At 38.5% G+C, this 21,148-nt stretch overlaps 2 protein-coding genes across 3 annotated transcripts in view; one reads left to right on the forward strand and one right to left on the reverse strand.

Annotated features, from left to right (window-relative positions):
• Positions 1–70: 70 nt before the first annotated feature.
• On the reverse strand, positions 71–16,979 carry MCM4 (minichromosome maintenance complex component 4). The gene is made up of 17 exons (XM_033126828.1): positions 16,854–16,979; positions 16,651–16,734; positions 16,075–16,239; positions 15,550–15,713; positions 15,348–15,449; positions 15,014–15,106; positions 14,841–14,936; positions 13,759–13,897; positions 10,923–11,143; positions 7,679–7,799; positions 5,295–5,554; positions 4,840–5,205; positions 4,359–4,486; positions 3,085–3,292; positions 1,827–2,055; positions 1,197–1,330; positions 71–384 (listed from the first exon to the last, which is right to left on the reverse strand). Exons 2-17 carry the CDS (start codon positions 16,718–16,720, stop codon positions 292–294), a joined length of 2,589 nt encoding a protein of 862 aa, XP_032982719.1. The 5' UTR covers positions 16,721–16,734; positions 16,854–16,979; the 3' UTR covers positions 71–291.
• Positions 16,980–17,638: 659 nt separating this feature from the next.
• PRKDC (protein kinase, DNA-activated, catalytic subunit) overlaps positions 17,639–21,148 on the forward strand; it is a 259,605-nt gene continuing 256,095 nt past the window's right edge. The window contains exons 1-3 of one of the 2 annotated variants that reach the window (XM_033125784.1): positions 17,639–17,819; positions 19,448–19,524; positions 19,627–19,719. In XM_033125784.1, the coding sequence (XP_032981675.1) occupies positions 17,666–17,819; positions 19,448–19,524; positions 19,627–19,719 (324 nt within the window). In that variant the 5' untranslated portion in view covers positions 17,639–17,665. The remainder of the gene's footprint in view (positions 17,820–19,447; positions 19,525–19,626; positions 19,720–21,148) is intronic. The other variant, XM_033125783.1, reaches the window with a different exon arrangement.

Genomic DNA, 21,148 nt, shown 5'->3' on the forward strand with positions numbered 1-21,148 from the left:
CATATAAATACACATTAAAATTCTGGTGAAGAAATGACCCTTCAAGAAAATAATTGCTACTGTATGTTTGTAAATTGGCATGGTATTTTTACTTAAAATGTTTTAGAAAATGACTATACACACTTCACTACAAAAATTGTACCCAGGTTAGAAAATTTTTAGGGAGCCAAATAATGACTTTAAGAATCTATTTCCAGTAATGGCAGCAGTGGAAGCTGATTGGCTCATATGCCACACATGTATGCAAGGAAGTGCAGACAAGCAGAACACACAGCACTGCTCACAAGAGCTTCAGAGTAAGCGAACAGTTTTCCCAGTTACTGTCAAGAAGTCATCATCAGCCAAGGCACTCAATGCTTCTTCAAACATATCTTTGGTTATTGCCTTTGGGGAAGAGGATAAAAACAAATATTTTACATGCCAAGTACTCCCTTATCTGTTATACATACAATGATTTCAGTTTAAAGAACCTGAAATCATCACAGTTATACATACATTTCTTATATTCTAACTCAGGAGTGGCAAACATTTCCTGTAAAAGGCCTGATGATAAATTCCATAGGCTTGGCAACTACTCAACTTTGCCCCTACTGTACCAACGCAGCTGCAGACAATACTAAGTGAAGGAGCATTATGATAGCAGGCAAAGGGCTGGTTTTGGCCACTGGAGTTCTTTTCACTGAACAACTCAATTTTACTTATTCACAAAAGGGCACCTGAGTATTTTATCCCCCAAATTTATATAATAAATTTGATAGTTATTAAGATGTGTGATCGCAACACTATAACAGAAAAAAACTGCCAACATCCTAAGTATCCAACAACCAGTTAAGTAAATGATGGAACATGCATACAACAGAATGTTACCCAACCATTATGAATGTTATGAAATAGTATTGTTAATTTAAAAAGAAACAGCAAGTTATAACACAGTATAAATGTAATTGATTTATGTCCATTTTTCAAAGAAAACACTACATGTGTACATTTACACATAGAAAAATTACGAAAGGAGTATTAACACAATTTTAATCGTGATTATTTCTTGATGATGGTTTTATGGGTGATCTTTTCTTCTTTATCTTTATGTACATTTATTACTTAAATAATAAATGAAAGAAAAAATAAGAAAAACCTTGAAAGCAGTATTAAAGGAAAAAAACTCTATTACACAAAAAATACACATAAACACTTACTATATCAGATTGTCCTCGAATATCTTCAAAAAGTTGCTGGTATTTTAGAGCTGGTGTTTTGCCTTTAGATAAAATAAGTTTTTTCAATGCTTCCACTAACTCTTCTTTCCGTTTACGAGAGGTGGCACTCATTCCTGATTTAAAAGATATTAATGAAAATATTTCTGTTATAAGGAAGTGAAATGTTTCAAATTTATATAAAGGTTAGGGGACAGTGGCTGAATGCCAAAACATATTCAAAATCCTGAGTTCTGAATTCTGTTTCCAATTTTCTATTAGCCAATAGCTGCTACTTTCCACTGAAACATAGTCCACGTAATCTGAATAGCAGTCAGTACTCATTAAGAAACGAATCACTTCTTAAAAATGGGGTAACACGGGTGCTTAGAGAAGAGACAGAATACCTTTGAAATTAGATACAACACTGTATGTGCACTGGTGTATATTTTTCTCATAAGTTAGTATATGTTTTTCTCACAACTTTTATCAGATTCTCAAAGGTACTCTGATCCAAAAAAGGTTAAGAACCTCTGCTTCAAATGACTAAATTGTTAGCTTAAATGTGAACTATCAATTATTTACATATTAAATAATTTTCGTATGTTTTTATGTTTAATGCAAATAACAAACCTGTAGTAAGAATAGATATGTCCACAATGCCAGTCCGGGGGTCAGTGGCAGATTGCTTTAGAGCCTCCCGATGCAGGCGTTTTGCCTCTTCGACATCAATTGCTTCAACTTTGCTTGAAAATCGTACTTTAGCATGGGCTTCTGCTAAGCGAATCAATGATTCCAGCTGTCGAGGGTATGCGGAAACCATTCCTCGGCTACTACCAATCTTTCTCATGTCTACATAAGCCTAGTGCAGATAGGAAAAAAAACAAAATTCTTTGGTAACAACCTGTTTCATGGTTGAACTTTGAACATTTAGGATTAACAGAACATTTAGGATTATCGTGGCTGCCATGTGTAGATACAGAGCAGAATTAGTAAGATCAAGCTTTGTGCCTTGAAACTCATCAAGAAGGCGGTATCTGACATAGCTTTGAAGAATGAAGAATGGGAATGGGCAGTGAAGTGCATGAGGCCTGGCCCTCAAGAGGATATGGTGTGTTGGAAAAGGCACAGGCTACAATTAGAGCAGAGGACTAATCAGGGTGCCCTTCTGAAAAAGGTCCTCAGGTACTAACTCTGGTTTTTATCCCCGCTGGGGATCCATTTAACAAGGTACCATACACAAAAAGGATTACGGGGACATTACAAAAGTAAGTTTTATTAAACTTATATACAGGTAATATAATTTTATTTTGAGCAATCCTCAAAAATGATACCATGGAAAATCAAAACCAAAAATAAAAAATGTTATCATCTAACTGTCATTTGAGCAATTTTTGGGAGCTTCATTATGATGCAAAGCCCATCAAAACACCCGGAAACCTTCCTATCACAAGGTTTGATAAACCTAATTTTGTGTCATCATGCACTGCTGCCCATGTAAAAGGATGCCAAAAAATGAACATAAAATACTTTAATTCATTTTATTATTTAGAAACAAACAAATGAAAGCTCAGAGAAATTGGATGATTTATCTAGAGTTAGTTACTAAGTAATATCACCAATTTTTCAACTCCTAATTCTGATCTTAAATTCACTATGCTTATAAGGATTTAATTTAATATAAAATGTGTACAACCTATAGAAATGAATCCTTTACCATTTTTACATTCAGAAAAGTTAATTTTGCAATAGAGGAGGAAAAGCAGTTATACAAAATAGTGTTAACAAAATAATTACTGTTTTAAGAGGATGACTGGCTAGTTACATAAAGGCTTTTGGCTACAGGCTCAGCAAAACATTTTCTCATGCTTTAAACATGGATGTGTGTTACCTCGATGAGAGCTTGGCTGGCTTCCTGGCTCAACCGAGGCATGACCATGCTATGAGCATAAGCAATGTAGTCCTTCAGTACGGCCATGTCCATGAACTCCTCCTCCATTTGCTCCTCGCTCTGGTAGTACAGAGAGACAAGGTGATGCGCAAGACGCCTGTCGTAGGCTTCGTCCTGAGGGTCCAGCATGAGGAAGATCAAATCAAACCTGAGAAAATATTATAAAAACATTGTTTTCCTAGTTGGGACACCAACATACCGACAAACATAATTTATGTCTCTTGGACCACCTAAACATGTACAGTGAACATGTGTTCAGTCAGGGCTGCTGAGGGGGAATAAATGTCTTCTGTCAGTTTGCCTACAGATCAATGCAATTCACCCTGCTCTGTCCTCAGCAGGCGACCGCTCTCCTGGCCCTTAGGTCTGCCCAGAAAACAGCTGGTCATTGAACAGCTGAGTCAAAGAATTAAAATTCCCCTGAAGGAAATGTTAATATAATTTTGAAGGCTAGACGATACAAATGAAAATATGTTCAACTGTTTGGGGAAAAAAGTACCAGGGGTGCCAAAAAAAATGTATACAAGTGGACACTTTGGTTAACGTTCCTCAAGCATTAGTTCGCCGTAATCAGAAGTGTCTGGATGCTTATGGTAACCACTTTGAGGACCTCTTGTCATTGCAGAAGTCAAGTGACTTGTATTCATCTTTTGCTATCAATATATATTGAATATTACAATTTTAATAGTTTTTCTTTCTTAAAATGTGTATACATTTTTTTTTTAGCACCCTCTGTATTTGGTTAAAAAGAATTAAAATCTAAAATAATTTTATGAAATACATCAGTATTTGGGGAGTGGGGTGAGAAAGTGTGGATTACATGATTCCACCTGAAGAAATTTAATTTTTTAAAACCTTATCTATCGTGTGAAGCTATTCTCTGTAGAACAGAGTATAGTGGTTGGTTCTCAACAGTGGCTTTAAGACTGAGATAGAGTAAGTAGTGAGTGACAGGTTTCTGAAAAGAATGTCAAGGTGAATGTCCTAATTGCTTCAAAAAACAAATGAATGTTAAAGTGCTACCCATAGCTGAGATGAGAAACAGACTGTCCTTGCCATGAAAACACTTGACCAACCAAATATGAAAACTTTTGTATTAGAGTGAAGAGTATATACTATCAAGTGCAGAATATTATTATTTCCTTTGCTTAATCTCACCCTGAATACTCTACAAATGAGCAAAGAACACCTGTTTCATAAAAATGTTTTCATACCTTGATAATAATGTGTGTGGTAGCTGGATATTCTCAATAGTAGTTTTTTTAGGATTCCATTGAGACTCGATAGGATTCGCTGCTGCGAGGATAGAGGTGCGTGCATTGAGCTGACAAATAATCCCAGCCTATCAGAGAAAACAGTGCAGTTAGAAGCCTCATCTGGATGCTGGCAGGAACTGTGTGAGTCGTCTTTGCCTGGCATGGCCTCTGCCATGTCTCCAGTCACCAAATAGTACCATGAGATTTAGGACAAACTCAAGTTCTATGAAAACCTCACATTAGTGGGTTAGTTCAACAAAAAAGATGAAAGAGGATCCTGTAGAAAATACTCAGATTTAGCTGAAATCTAATAGAAAGTATTTGCCAGTTTCCCACAGTTTAGAATAAAGATAACACTGCACAGTTCCACAAATGCTTTATTTCAAGTGTCCACACATTTTAGATGTGTCCATGTTTATGGACGGAGAATGTGGCTTACCTTTGCAATGGAAAGAGTCTGCTGTTCCATGACTTCATGCAATACTGATCTTGTACTTTCATTCATCTTGTCAAACTCATCAATACAGCAGATACCATTGTCACTGAGGACAAGGGCACCAGTTTGCAGGACAAGCTGTCTCGTCTCAGGGTCTTTCATTACATATGCAGTGAGGCCGACCGCACTGGAGCCCTTCCCAGATGTGTACTGGCCTCTGGGGACCAGGTTGTACACATACTGAAGCAGCTGGGACTTGCTGGTCCCAGGGTCACCACACAGCAGAATGTTGATCTCAGCACGAAATTTGCCCCTTCCTGTGTGACTAAAATCCTTTCTTGTTCCGCCAAAGAGTTGAAGCAAGATTCCCTAAACAAACAAACATGTTTAAACAGACATTATTTAAACTATATTACTACAGACTGAAATATAATTTAAATATAAAAATCCATTGTTACCTTCTTTATATCTTCATGTTCATAAATGCTTGGAGCCAAGGCTGAAGCAAGTCTCTCATAAATGTCTGGTTTTCTGGAAAGTTCCTTAAGCAATTCCACATGTTTCTCTGAAAAAAGTTTCTGTTCTGCTTCTTCATCAAGGCCATACAGACGTTTTGCATCAGTTTTTCGATAATGAATAACATCAATGTGGGTTTTGTAGACAGACTTCACATTACTCACTCTTGGATTGACTCGAATAGGCACAGCTCTATAGATGCCTGAGGGCACAACCAAGAAACATACTTTTACCTTCCACTAACAGGCTCAGCAAACTAGCACAGAAAACAGGCAGCTCTGAGAGCTGACAGCTGGCATTGGAGGTGAGCTCCACGCACGTTGTCTTCATGGAACTCCTAGAGTGAAGGACTTAGGCTTATACTGTAAGGTTCTCTGCTAAAGGGGACAGGATCAAGTTGGAAAGAACACAGGTTTCTGAAAAAGACAGAGCTAAAAATGTGTTCATCTGTGACCAGTTGTTAGCTCTGTGACCTTGCTCACCTATATGAGCATAAAGAATCACATTGCACTTAATCATTTTGAGGTTTAAATCAAATTATTTTGCTTCTAGCACAATGCTTGGCTCATGGCTGTGTAGAGTGAATAGTATTTTGAAATAGTATTTTCATTTCCCTTAAGCTGAGTGTACGGAATCTACTTATCAATTATTTGACTGGAACAAAATGCCACTAAAACACTATCCCAAAAACTTTAAAAAAAATTACTCACAAATTATTTCACACACAATAAGACAATTTACTGAGTCAAAGGTGAAGATATGGTAATGGAAAAATGACTATATTTTGTTCATAATAGGAGGTATTTCTAGGTGAATGCCCATGCCCCACTTTGCTTTCCAAAAATGTTCATCTATTTTTTATAATGTTCTTAAATTACAATCAACCCTTCAACCGAAACAACTCATCCATTTTCCAAGAACAAAAATTTCCAAAACTGATTATGTCTGATGTTTACCTTTTTTGAATTTCAAATTAGAACCCTTGAACTCCAGGACAATTCAGTTTCCTACTACTTTTTGAGGAGAAAATATCCAATCTTTCCCTAACAGCTTTCACAACATGCCACCAGATGTCACTTGTCCTTTTAACAGGTCAATGTAATTCTTTTTGAAAACATACGTAACAATCCTTGAATACACAGTATTCTTCATACCAAGACAGATTGAAGATGGATGACTATGTTTATTATGTTTAAAGCAGCTATCTTTATTGGTGCCTACAAGGATTTATCTTCACAGAACGGCACTAATACTTATTTTACATGTATACAGCATATTTCATAGCCCCTTTCCCACAAATACTTTTACATGTATCATCACATTAATTCCACTTTGCAGTTGAGGAAATTAAAATATTGGGTTAAATACTTTATTGAGGCTTTCAGAGCAGTAGGGTGGCAGAATAAGGATTGCATATCTCTTTCACTAAAGATGACAAATCTTTCAAATTTTTAACTTTTATAACTGAGATTGCTAGTGACAATTGCTGGATTTCATACTGGGGAAGACACAGGATAAGAAGTCCTGACTCACTGAATGGAAAAGATGGACTGCCCCAGAAGCCTTAGCCACTCTGTGGATTCAATTCTCACATTGCCCTCTACACTTGATCTTAACCAAAAGGCTGAGAAGCGATGTCACACTGCCTTCTAACGAAGAACTACAATCCTCATAAACACAAACTACTCCCACTCCCACGAAACCAAATGCCCACACTGCTACGAAGCATTGAAAGAAACACTGGCATATTCATGTGGTGCAGCGGAAAAAGATGAGAGAGGATGACTCCTAGTGCCACAAATTACCAGAATCTTAGCTACGCTAATATATACTTCTATGAATCTCAGTTTCCTCATCTCTAAAAATATCATAATGTAAACTCATAGCACGGAAGCAAGGTGCTAGGATCCATTCTTTCCTATAATAAAATTTAACCTTTAGCTATGCATTTAGGAAATAAGTAGAAAATTATTTAAAATTCTAGAGCTGTAAGTACTACTTCTTGGAGCTGCTGGCATAGCTCAAATGCTGCCAATACCAGCCTTGTCTGAAACTGTTTTCTCAAGATACCAACACTATCAAGTCAAGATACACACATATCTTTGGAATACCGAGATAGCAAGAGACTGCAAAGACAATGCACCAAAACATTCTGTGTTGATGTTAAAAAAGTGATTAAAGCACTATACCCCATCTTCTCAAGCCCTGAATGACGCTGGAGGCAGGACATTGCCCCATGCCAATGAATTCATGACAAAGTCAAGGAACTGACTAAAAGTTGTCATTAAAAGCAAGATTATGGCATCAATACAACCTACATTCTTACCAGTAACATTCACTCTGTCCCCAGGTTGAACCTTGTCAACAAGATCATTGTGAGCAAAAAGAACGACAGTGTGAGGTGTCTGTCCTGCAGGCATGTCTTCAGGAGACTCTTGGAGCTTTATCTGAAAGAAGAGCAGTGAAAAATAGGAACTCAGGAAATGAAGAAAGCATAACGGATACAAAAGCTGCAAGTCTTTGTACCAATGAGAAATAACTATTTTTGATGCTTAGCATCTTTACCTTTCAGAATATTGTTGTTTGTTTTAATCTCCAGATAGTTTTTAAAAAAGCTTTTAATGTGACATGAACATGCATTTTGTGAGGATGTTATGTAAACATATCCCTATTTGGGGGAGGGGAGGCACAATTTAAGTGACTTTTTAAAAATACCATTTTTAAGGTTGTAATGGGTTATCTTTGCATAAATGTTTATCTACTTACTAATTATTTTAGAAATTACTTCTAGTAGATTTCCTAGATGGGAAACACACTTTTTAGGTTCATGGTCAAGCATTTCTGTGCATCTCTGCTAGTCACTGCATGCACCTCACAAATAGTTGCCTATTTACCTAATTATATCCACTCATCTGACAGCCTCTTTTGACTACTGTTCTAGGTGTTGCAGACTCTGCAATGAACAAAGTTTCCTCCCTCAGAGTGGAGGGACAGATAACACACAAGTGAGCATGTAACAGATCTGACAGTAACAAATGCAACACAGAAGAGTAAGCAGTGCAGGGAATGGAAGTGCAGGAGATGCTTTTCATAAAGCAAGGTTAGGGAAGGCCTTTCTTAAATCAGGTGACCTCTGGGCACAGGTCTAAGGATGTTGGGAAAGAAGGAAGTGTTCTCAATGGAAAGAACATAAGTACAAAGGTCCAGAGTCAGGCTTGAGCTTGGCTGATGATCCATAAATAAAGAAATAGTTGAGACAATGCCAGCAAGATCCATGGGTACAAAGGTGTGCTGTGGGTAATGACGGTCCATGTGGGCTAGGACACTACTCTAAGATACAGGTTTTATTCTGTATCTTAATCAGTATGGGAGTCTTTGGAGCATTCAAAGAATATACACTACAAGCTCCTTGGGAACCTTTTTATGTCCAGCTCGTAGCACCATGCTGGCATGAGTTGAGATACATTTGTTCCAATAATTTGTACCAATATTAAACATTTACATGTTAATTTTATTTGCAATTATTTGGTTAGTATTAACACTGAACATGTGTAGGAATATGTTGAGGAAAATTTGCCTTCATTGGCTGATGTGAGCTTTTGTCTGTTAGTTTTTGTTTGTTTCCCCACAAGAGATTGCACGTGAGGTATTGGTTAGCTTTTGTACCTTTCCCACATGAGACTGCATATGGGGTTCCCACCCGTGACAGACTGCATGTGAGGTGTATTGGTTAGCTTAGGGCTAAGAAAATTTCTCCCTTGTTTCGTTCCCAGCAGGAGAGATATGGGAGGATGCTACTTTCTGTCTGTTTTGCCCACATCAGCAAATGAGGTGGAGAAGTAACTAAGTTATATCAGAATGATGTGACAGGTATGTTGCCAGACTGGAAGGCCTTGGGCCGATGGTCCCAGGCGAGAACAGCAGGTGTTTGTCTGAATGAACTGGCTCTTCAGCCGAATAAGCAATATTCTTATCACAGGAACTGGCAGGAACAAGGAGCTTGGCTCTAGGGTACATCTGAAAAAATATGTAAGACAGATCTCAGGTGGCAGTGTAATTTCGTCATTTGTGATTGGTGATTCTTCATCATTCTAACATTTTGAAGACTCGTAACATATACAACATGCAGCTTACATCACTCGGAGTGACTTCCAGCTGCGGACCTGGTGAGGTCTGGCTGGTTCCCAACCTCTCCAGTGTTGTTCCCCATGGTTAGCCTTAAGAACTTGCTAGCATTTTGGAAACTTGTATGCAGCTTGCAGCTTGTAGCATCAAGAGATGCCCTAACTTCCAGCAACAACAACATTCTGGGGAACTAGTAAGCAGCAGTGGGAGATGCTGAGTTTCTCTGTACTGCAGACCTGGCAAGGTTTTGATTCCTGACTGTTTCAGTATTGTTTTTCCTACGTTGGTGAGCTTTTGGCTTCTATTATAATAGTTGCTATCCTATAAAGTTTATTACTGCTTTTGGATATTTTTTATTGATGTTATTTGTGTATTTAGCCAAGTGATTTTTGATCAGTAGTAAACATAGTTGAGATCTCTTAAACTTATGTGTATGTATACTCCTTTGACATGACATTGTTATCAATATATAGTTCAGTCTTAACCAACTTTACATTCTGTCATTAGCACATTCTCCTAAGTACCTTTGTCTTTTGCTATTGCATATTGCTAAATAAATTGATTAGATACAGCTAAATAGATTCATTAGTCCCATTCTAGCATGTCCCTCCCCTTTCTTTTCCCCGCTTGTCATTACATGTTTTCACATTTGCTAGTAATTTTCTTATTAACCCCCAATAAGGGAAATTACCTTTTGCAGTGTTTTGACCACATTCTTGCTACTTAACATTAAAAAAATTTTTTAAACATTGCAACAGAAAAAGTCCTAATCCTTATGGATACTTTTATACCATTATAATCACAGTAAATAAATGATTTGTCTGCCTTTCCCCACTTGTTATTTTAGTAACTTCATCTTAAAAATTTCATGATTAAAGAGGTAAAAGGTCAAAGTTCCTATACAAATAAAATTTGTGAGAAAAATTTCTCCATCCATTCTTTACCAATGGAACAGTTGCAAAACGACAGAACTTAACTAAATAATTTTTACAGATCTTAAACGTTTACGTACTCTTAATCTGACATGTTAAAATTTTACAATCTTACATATTTCCTATAGAGGCATCTCATGTTAAATTTGATTTAATAAATCAGAGGCTAATTTGATCTGTTAACTTACAAACATTAAACTTAAGATGTTTATAGTGGAAGAATGCATTCTGTCTGAATATATAATGAACTGGTGCTCACTGGCAATAAAACAGGGACACTGCCATCCCAAAGCCGAAGCCTTAGGAGTGATCCAAGTATCCAGCCAACAACCCTCTAAAACCTACACTGCCAGAGAAGGAATGAAGTAATTGAATGCCACTTAGGAAGCAAGATTTTAGGGCCTCAAGAGTGGACAAGTTATATTTAGCTTTTTGAGAGTCCAGAAAGAGGCAGAAAAAAGGCAAAACATGCCACACAGGTGGCCAGTCAGCACACACAGGAAGGCCACATACCATCTGCTTGTCGGAAAACACAGAGCGATTATGTATCAGTGCCATGCTGTGGGTGGTGTGGCAGCGCTCGCAAACACAGGGCTCGGCGATGCGGCCGCGGTCCATCTCTACCCGGGCTGTGTGGGCACACACCTGGCACTGGAAGAAGGCCTCCTGCATCTCTGGAATCAGCTGGGACGTCCTGATTACCATGCCATTAATGGCAATGAGTTGGTCGATGTCTGTGGGGGGAGAGAGGTATGTTTGTCCATTAGCCACTTTCCACAGCCCAGGTAGACACGGTATCGCCCAGAGCTGGATTTGTCAGGGCAGGTCTGGGTCTGCTGTCAAGCCCAGAAAAACCTTATCTGGAGGTACAGAGGTACCTGGGACTGGGTGGGGTCACAGGAGGGTGCTGTGGCCAGGGCATGAACATTTCATTGGGTCTGGACGCAAATGCCCTTCCCGTGTCCAGGTCTGCCTTCCTCTCAAACCCAGTGGGCCCCTGACCCATAGGCATCCCACCATCTTCTTTCTCGTCTGCCTCTTATCTGGCTTCACTTTCCGGTTTTGGATTAGAAACTCTATGCTTTTGCCTATTTTGTCCCATGGCCTTTCATACCTGACTTACTGTGCCTCATGTAAGTCCTGCTATCTCAGTCTATGTGAAAAGCATGGGCTCTAGAGCCACAAAGACTGGACTAAGAACCTCTGTGACCTTGGGGACACCCTTAACCTCTCTGTACCTCATCTATAGAATGGGAGTAACGATAGTACATACCTCATTGAGTTGTTGAGGATTAAGAGTCAGCATACGCCAAGCCTAATAACAGTACCTGACAGAGAATGAGCACTATATAACGTAGCCAATCATCACTATCTATATAAGAAAAGCCCTATATGGGCTATTTTGCACTCTTGCTTATGGTTCCTCTATAATTTGGACCTTTCCTGACAGCTTTTTCCCCAACTAATTCCCACTGCTGGTTCTAAAGAAGTTACACTGCTATTTATAGTCAACATGCCATGTAGTTAGCTATTGCTGGCCTTGCAGATCATCCCATTTCTTAAGCACTGGTGATTCCCAAGGCCGTTCCTTTGATCTTGTCCTCCCATAAATCTTCTTTGCTCTTCTTTCCACTAATCCTTTAACTTTAAAATGTAACTTTTGTAATAGATTACAAAATAAATGTAAAAGCTGAAAAATTTTGAAATTAGTTGAGTATGTGGCAATTAGTAATTTCTCATCTTACTCTGGAATTCTCTGTGTAACAAAGCTGTCTCTGAAAACTTAGATGCAACACTCTTACCCAAACAGCTCTACCTCTTCCAGTGTCCCCACCAGAAATCCCTGTCATAGAGATAATGTCTGGAGCCAGTTTCATAAGAGAAAAACAAAAATTACACTTCTTTAATAGTTTAATACTACTTGCTCATGTTTATTGGCTATCTTACTTTTACTGAAATTTGTGTCTTTTACACACTTACCTAGAGCAATATTCCCTCTACAGCTTTTATACCTCAATCTTCATATAAGGCAAACATCATGTTTGTTCTATACTTTTACTCCTATGGCTGCTATCTAGCTTAGGACTCTGCTGCCCCATATTTGAGCTGTTAAAGTCTCCTAACTGAACCTCAACATAGTTTGCACACTAGACCCACCATGAACTTCTCAAGAGTGGCAAATCTTTTTCCAGTGTGGCTTCTTACTGACTTTGAAATAAAAAAAAAAATCTAGATTAAGTTGGAATTCAAAGATCTTTAGATTCCTTCAGTCTGCTGTCTGGAGATAATTCCTTCATGTGTTTCTAAATCCTTACTGTAACCCCAATTTCTATTTCACCATGAACTCTTCCCATTTGGGCCCAGTGCTTTCTTTCTCTCCCTGGGCTAAGACATCTCCTACATTGGTCTTCAGTTATTTTACCTCTTCTTTTTTTTACACTCCCAACTAGATTTCTTTCTTGATTAAGCTCTAGAGCAAGGATCATATTTATTTGTTTCCCACAGTGGTTCTGAGAAAGCACCTACTTAATAACTGTAAAATTATATTTGAATAAATTCACCTTAAAATAGAGAATTGTCAATAATTACATATTTATGTAAGTATATATAAGGTCTGACAATTAAGTTCATGAACTTGTTGTAATAATATTGCTAACCTTTTTTGATATGAGAAGGATTATTCATTATGAATTTTTACCAACTGGACAGTTAACCAAGTTTACTATTTGCAAGTGCTGAAAAGGCTGTGTGAAAGTTACATGAAAACGACCTAAACTTTGCATCAAGAATTCCTGGTTCTTGCATCACAACAATGCACTAGCTCACATGGCACTCTCTGTGAGGGAGTTTTTAGCCACTAAACAAATAACTGTATTGGAACACCTTCCCTACTCACCTGATCTGGTCCCCAATACCTGAACATAAAGGAAATAGTGAAAGGAAGACATTTTGATAACATTCAGGACATCAAGGGTAATACGACCACAGCTCTGATAGCCATTCCAGAAAAAGAGTTTCAAAATTGCTTTTAAGGGCGGACTAGGCGCTGGCACCTAGCTTCCCAAGGGGAGTACTTCGAAGGTGACCGTAGTGATATTCAACAATGAGGTATGTAGCACATTTTCTAGGATAAGTTCGAGAACTTAACTGTCTGCCTTTATAGTTATATAGTAATAATTTCAGTTAAGTTAAAAAAAGTATGGTGGGTTCATAATCATATACTGTAACTGAATCTGCTATTATTTTGTCAATTTCTAATCCATCACCACCAATTCTTTTAAAGTTTCTTCATGAAATAAAGTCTCGTTTGTTTTCATGTAAGGTATTTTCCTGTTATTAAAAATATTACCTTCTGGATTCAGGTTTCTCATATTCGTAGTCTTCAATGCATTGAACGGTCTTACTTGAATCTGATGTTCCAAGATTGAGTCAGGGTAACGGTCAAAGAAGATCTCATTGACAGCCATATCAAAAGTTGGGATAACCTCCTGTAGAAATGAATGATGATTCCAACCTGTTTGTATTCCCCTCTTAGGGTTAAATACAAATAAAGCATTTTATACTAGCAAAGTGTAAAAGCTAAAACACATGGCGTAATCCAAAAGCATTACCCTATACAATCGCACACATGCCATTTACAAACCTTGGGCACAGTGAATTATCTTACCTCTGTATGCTCTCATTGGGGTTAAATGTGATTATGTATATGAAAGTGCCTTCACTATGTACTGGCATATTTTAGGTTTTTATTAATAATTCGTAACAAAGGATTTTGAGCACATAATTCCATGTCTTACTTTTTCTCCACAATGAAATACCAAAATAAATTAAATCATAATGATTTTTATTCAAATTTGTTAACACTTGTTCCCCATTTTGCAGGTGAAGAAACAAGTCTCTGGGAGGGCTACACAACTTGAGGTTACATAGCTATTAAACAGAAAAGTCAAGATTTAAAACCAAGTCAGCTTGCCTCCAAAGCCTATAGCTAGAATTAACATTGCTGATACATCATCAATAAAAACTTTAAGCCCCCCACCAAAAAAAGACCACAGTATGGTTATGGTCTAACAGCATTTTGTTAGAGATGGCAGAAGTATGTGATGCAGTTATAAAATATTTCCACTTAAGATGCATTACTTCATCAAACCCAAAAAGCTGTCAATTGAAAGATTCACCATTACTTTTTATACTATTAAGAAACACTGCCAATTAAACTAGGATGTGTTACTGACAGTAACACACATTTCAATTTCAGAAATGTTAAAGTGTGAAAAAATGCTTACCTTAAAGGAGAATACACATGATTTTCTAAAGAAGTTCTTTTGCTTTGGAGGCAAATTCCCTGTTACCACCAAGGAAATTTTGCTATCCAAAAACTCTTCAGATGTTCTAGATGTTTACTGTAACTCATCAAAGCCAAATTCTTACCTGTGGGTAGCAGATGAGCTGTCTGTACAGATTTTTGTTAAATGATTTTATGTGTTCACAGTTTACATTTAAAAATGGCTCTCCAATAACATTAATCTGTAAGATAAAATGAACAAGTTATATTCTAATTGTTTTGAAATGCATAATTTGAATTTACAAGAATATACGATTACCTCCCCAAGTCGCTGCATGTACAGAGGTTCAGTAATATCTATGCCAACATTTTCTTCTTTAGCCAGAGGGTCAGTAAAACACTGAAGAAATCTCTTGATGAGAGAAAAACATTAAGTTTAATGCATTTAGGAATAAGCAACTATTCAAAATATATTACAAATATGTCACTATTTGAAAACAGTATGTCACTATTAAAAACTAGAAAAACATCAACAATTCTAAGCCATCTAAAAACCTACCCTTAAGTATTATGGCTACATAGACATAGATTATAAAGACTTTCTCCCAGTATTTTTATCCTGAAGTGTATGAATTTAAACATATATAGGTCACCTGAAAATTTTCTTTGCATGTTGCCACATTTACATCTGTCCCCCAAATCACAAGTTTTTGGCCCAGAGACTGCTCACTCGCCACTATATCTTCTGCTCCTGGCTATACAGAAAAAATATGACAGAACCATGTTAATGGGGGATTACCAATTTTATGTTCCCAAAATAAAGCTATCAGAAGACTGTACTGTATACTCACTCACCCCTTCAGACTGCAAATCCACCTGCAGGCCCTTCCGTGCAGATCCCAGATCAGGCCTCTGCCTCACAGGTGTGCCCCTGACACCACTTCTTGGGGTTCCCTCTACTCGAGAGCTGGGAGTGCCATATGTCAGTGGTGAACTAGCATCAAAGTCAAGAGGAATAGCTATAAAAACAAAAATTTTAAGTTTACAATGAAATTCTGGTACCACATCAATCTTGAAACTATAGCATGTTATCTGATGATTTACCTCAACTAAACACAATAGCAAATTGAATGTTTATTGTAACTTCTGGAGGTTAGGATTCTGAGGACTCTTAAACGTTGTATGAAAAAAAGCACCAAGTTTCCTTCTCTGCTTACTAAGTCCTAACATGTACTATCATTGTACTACTACTGGTGAACATCCTAGCTCATGTAGTTACATCAACTACCCATTAACAAACCAGCAATCTGACCAGCTGAAGCATCATCTGTTATTAGGAACAGTATGTTAGGAACAGTATACTGATATTCAGAAACACACTTGAAGAATGTATCTGAGGAGGGCTGGAAAACAATGTGTCCTGTGTGACAGGTGTCTGCAAGTCAGCTCCAGGCGAGGTAGGCATGGGCTGTAGCTCTCCTGTGGAGGTAGAATCCTCGCCTCTACGTCTCAGAGTCGGAGATGACCTGGCATCCTCACTTCGAGCTTGTGACACACAAAACAGAAAAAGATGGTCATCAATTCCCATTGTTCATCATCCTGGATTTGTCTTTCTCTTGGGATGGTTTAATTCAGTACTGAACAAATACAAATCAAACAAAACCGAGGCAAATGAGGACAGACATGTTTAATCAATCAAAATTTAATGGGCGTCCAGCGATGTCTGCCTCACAAGAAAGTCTCTGCACACTAGAATGGGCAGGGCATGGGCAGGGCATGGGCAGGGCATGAACAAACGCTCGCAGTCCGCAAGAGGGCGGGACCTGGAGACTGGGTCCGGAGACCTTGCGTATTGGCCAAGCTCTCTCAGCGATGGCGGGAAATGACCAGAGGAGAAGACGGAAACTTGAGGGAGGGGGGTTGAATGGCGGGACGGACATGCCAGAGAAGACTTACGTGTTTGCGCTGGCGTGGCCCTACCCCGCCGACTGCCACAGCGGCTCGGGGTCGAAGCTGGGGACGACATGGTGCTCTGGGTACCTGCACGACAAAGAGTACAGACAGGCTCGTGCCGCGTCGGCTTCCGGCTTCCTTCTCTCCCCGGCACAGACATTCTTGCAGGGCACCGCGCTGCGCCCTCCCAACCCGCGCGCAGTTACCGGAGAAAGGACGCTGCTTCCGACGCACGTGGAGCTCTGGGATACACTCGGTAGGTCCCACTCCTAGACTGCACCAACGAAGCCCAAGGTTTCGCGCCGGCGGGACCTTCTTCACCGCCCTCGGTGGCGCTCCACCAATCACAGCGACGCTCTCGCATGGCTCCGCCTCCGGAAGGTGCCACAGCCCACCGACAGGGGGGACGGACCAGGAGGGTCTTTCGGCGCCCGGTAGAAAGAAGACTCCTACTTCGCTGGGTGCCCATCTCCGTTCAGTTGGTTTGATCCCCTACTGGACCGCAGTTTCGCGGGAAATCTGGGGAGTCTAACCCGACCATATTCACCGAGGCATTGGTTTTCACTGTAGGGTTGGCCAAGGAAAATGTACTTCTTTACCCCTTAAGCATTTTCATTTCTAAAGACATCCCAAATGCATTTTTCACTCTTTATCAAGGAAAAAACTGTAGATCTCTACCCAAGACCCTAAGTTGTCTTTTTCTGCCTTTAGTAAAGCAACTCCAACTGTCCTCCCCATCTATTTCCGGTGGTCAAACCGTCGGATTCCTTTTTCACTAAGCTTCACTTTATGCATGCTAAGTGTATTATGTGCAACACATTCATAAACCTGCCAGTATCTTAATTCACTTGTAAGCTTCTGTTCGTACAGGGAGGACCCTCCAGCGATGGTGTCATGGAGGGTTCCCGCCCCCGCAAGCCCTGTCTCCGCCCCCGGAACCCTGTCCCTGTTCCCGCGAGCCCTACCTCCGGTATTTCCGGGCCAAAGCCGAGTGTACGCTCGCGTGGTGCTGCGCGTCATGGCTGATTCAAGGTCAGGCGTGCAGGGCTCCCTGCTGCAGCTACAGGAGTCCTTGTCTGCCGCCGACCGTTGCAGCGCTGCGATGGCCAGTTATCGGCTGATCCGGGATGTGGGGCAGGAGTGTGTGCTGAACACCGACCCCGCGGTGCTGGGTGGGTATCGGGCCGGGCCGCGCCGAGGAGGGTCCGGAGGCGTGTGGGGATCGGGCCGCGCCAAGGAATGTCCCGAGGCGTGTGCCCGTTTCGGGGTTTCTGAGTTTGCTGGAGCTTAACAGCCCAGTGTTTCTCTAACAGTGGGCATATTTAACAATATTTTGAAGTCCAATCATTTGATTCTGGGTCATCATAATTTTTGTGGCCGTGTATAGAAAGTGACTTGTTATACTGCCTTTTTTAACAGCACAGGAAAGGTTTTAAAACCAAAGTTGGTGAAAATACCCTAAATTCGTCAACCATTTGTTATCCCAAGCGGGGAGACAGAACAAGAGGAAAGTGTTCTTTCACCTTAATCTCGTCTAAACCCACCAGTACCTTTTCCAAACCCTTATTTTTGCTGTTCCTACTTTTGAGAAGCATTGTAGAAATGTAACTGGAAAGACATGCTGTTCTTTTAACATTTTAGCAATGCCTAGAAGAGGTTTTTTCCCTCTCTGTAGTAAAAGTGCCTGTTTTCAGCACTTTTAATGTAGATCACTATTTGAAAACTCCGATATTCCTTTTTAAAAGCACAAATATGCAGACCTCCATAGTGTGTCTTGTCCTCATAAAGACAAGAGATTGTCTTCTTAAGAGGTCTTTGCTGAATATGTAGAGATATAATGTAAACAACACACCTCAAACAATATGCTATATATATGGTGCCCATCTATCGTCAAGGATATATTAATGGGGAAAAAATTTAAAAACTAACAACATTATGTAAATGCTTTCTAGCCTCAAGGTTTCTAAGTTAGCATTCCTTATTGTTCCTTTAGTAACTTGTTTGTAAAGCTGTTCCAAGTTTACTCTGAATATTCAATATGTCCTTTCACTTGAGAGATTATAGAGGAATGCATTAGATTTCTAATACTGCTGTAACAAATACCATAAACTTAGTGGTTTAAAACATCACAGCTTTGTTAATCTTACAATTCTGTAGTCAGAAGTCAACACTGGTCTCACCAAGCTAAAATGAAGGTATCAGGCAGGGCCACTTTGCTTTCTGAAGACTGAGTGAGAGTTCATTTTCTTCTTCCTTCAGGTTTTTAGCAGAATTCAGGTCCTTGCATTTGTAGGACTGAGGTCCCTTTTTCCTTGCTGATGTTCCTTCTAGAAGCCACCCACATTTCTTGTATCACAGCCCCCTTCCTCCATCTTCAAAGCCAGCAACAGGGAGTCATGGAAACTCTTCTGCTTGGAATCTCTCCTCTCTTGTCTTCCCATATCTCTTCCTCCCTCCATGGTAAGGGCCCCCTGTGATTATATTGGGCCCACCTGATAATATCCCCATTTTAAGGTTAGCTGATTTAACAATCTTAATTCTATTTACAACTTTAATTTCATTTGCCATGTAAAGTTAGCAAATTTACAGTTGTGATATACCCATGCATCTCTGTGGAACATCTAGAATATCCCCCTTTTCCTTGTGTAAATACGACAGCCTTAGGTTTGCGTTTTGTCACTTATAAAGCTTTCTCAATTGAGAAACATGCATTCCCTTTAGGGTGGGTTTATGGAGTGCTTTTTGGCAGCTCTCTTACCTTTATTTTTTTTTAATTTAATTTTATTTTTTTTGTGTCTAGCATTACAGACTTCCTTAGTTTTTTCCAAAGATTTTGGTTTGCTTGGATTTGTTCGGAAATCACTAGGCATTGATGAAGTAAGTTGAAGAGTTTCATTTTGCTTTTCTTGTATATTCATTTTTGTTGGAGTGACTTATTCTTACCCATATTTACTACAATGTATATTTCTTTTATTATAGTTTCGTGATTGTAGAGAAGAAGTCCTAAAATTTTTATGTATTTTCTTAGAAAAAATTGGCCAGAGGATTATACCTTATTCTCTTGATATTAAGGTAAGGAGGAAAAAACATACCTCATTATATACCAATATCCACTTTAACTTACGGTGTAAGTTAAACTTAGATTTTTTATTTTATTTCTGTCTTTCTCATTGGGGAGTTTATTTTTGCTTGATGGTGTTAGAAATGAAGTGGGCTTTTTTTTTTGGCCCTTGTCAAACTATTTTGATAACTTTTATATAACTATTTTGATAACTTTTTGCACATGGAATAGATAAGACCTTTTATTAAAAGTCATAATAAATTGGAATTTTGAATTGTGGGGAGATTTCAGAACACTTTAAAAAAGTTTTATTTTTTAATTTTATTATGATAATTTTTAAATTTTTAAATTATAGCTGACATTCAATATTTTATTAATTTCAGGTATATATTGTATTAATTAGATATTTATATAACTTATGAAGTGATTCCCACCATAAGTCTAGTACCGACCTGGTATTATACATAGTTATTACAATATTGATTATGTTTCTTGTATTATACTTTACATCCCTGTTACTATTTTGTAACTATCAGTTTTTACTTTGTAATCCTTTCAACTTTTTCACCCTACCCCCCTGGTAATTAAAAAACAATCGTAAAGAATTCTCGTCTGGGTAAGATTCATGTTTCCTGTAGTTCATGTGTTCTCTTTGATAACAGTCTGAAAAGTTTGCCTCTCTTGTACCTCCCATTTTCTTTCAACCTCCTCTCCACTGGTTCCCTCATAACTTACTATAGAACTAGTAATCATAAATGAAGTTGTTCTTTCTCAGACTTACTTTCAACAAGCGCCATATCTCAAGGTAAGTTGTGTTTATTGGTCCTAAATTTGCTTAAAGTTCTTGGATGCTAAGAGTTGAAGAAGAATAAGTATGTATTCAATTTGAGGTAATTTAATAGGAAGTTATTTTATAAATGAGCTCTAACATATTGGTTAAGTAGCTCTAACATATAAAGTATTTTAATTATTATCAGTCTTTTTAAATAGGCTTGATTTTATTCTCTTTTGACTTCTGATCTTTTTTGATTGGAATCTTAATATTTGGTAACATTATCTTAATGGTAGGAGTCACATTTGTAGAGTATTTCATAGTTTACAAAGTTCTTTAATGTACAGTTTGTCATTTAATTTTTACCAAGTCTCTGTTAAGTGAGTCTCATTTGTAAACTCGAGAGATTAAGAACACTTTCTTAATCTCTCGAGTTTACAAATGAGACTTAGAAGTTAAGAAACGCACCTCAGTCTTGGAGCCAGGTTGCCTCCTTCTAAGGCTCCTGCTTGGTTGATTACACTGTTTTCTTATCAAGTCCCAGACATTCTTCTCCGAATTGCTTTAGTTACCTTTTTTATTCTTCATTCTTTCTTTCTTGGTATATGGCAACAAGTGCTATGGGAAGTATATAAGGAGGAGTAACTTTTACTTTTTTTTTATCCTGC

The sequence above is a fragment of the Rhinolophus ferrumequinum genome, chromosome 14, assembly GCF_004115265.2.
Source record: "Rhinolophus ferrumequinum isolate MPI-CBG mRhiFer1 chromosome 14, mRhiFer1_v1.p, whole genome shotgun sequence".
Lineage (NCBI taxonomy): Eukaryota > Metazoa > Chordata > Mammalia > Chiroptera > Rhinolophidae > Rhinolophus > Rhinolophus ferrumequinum.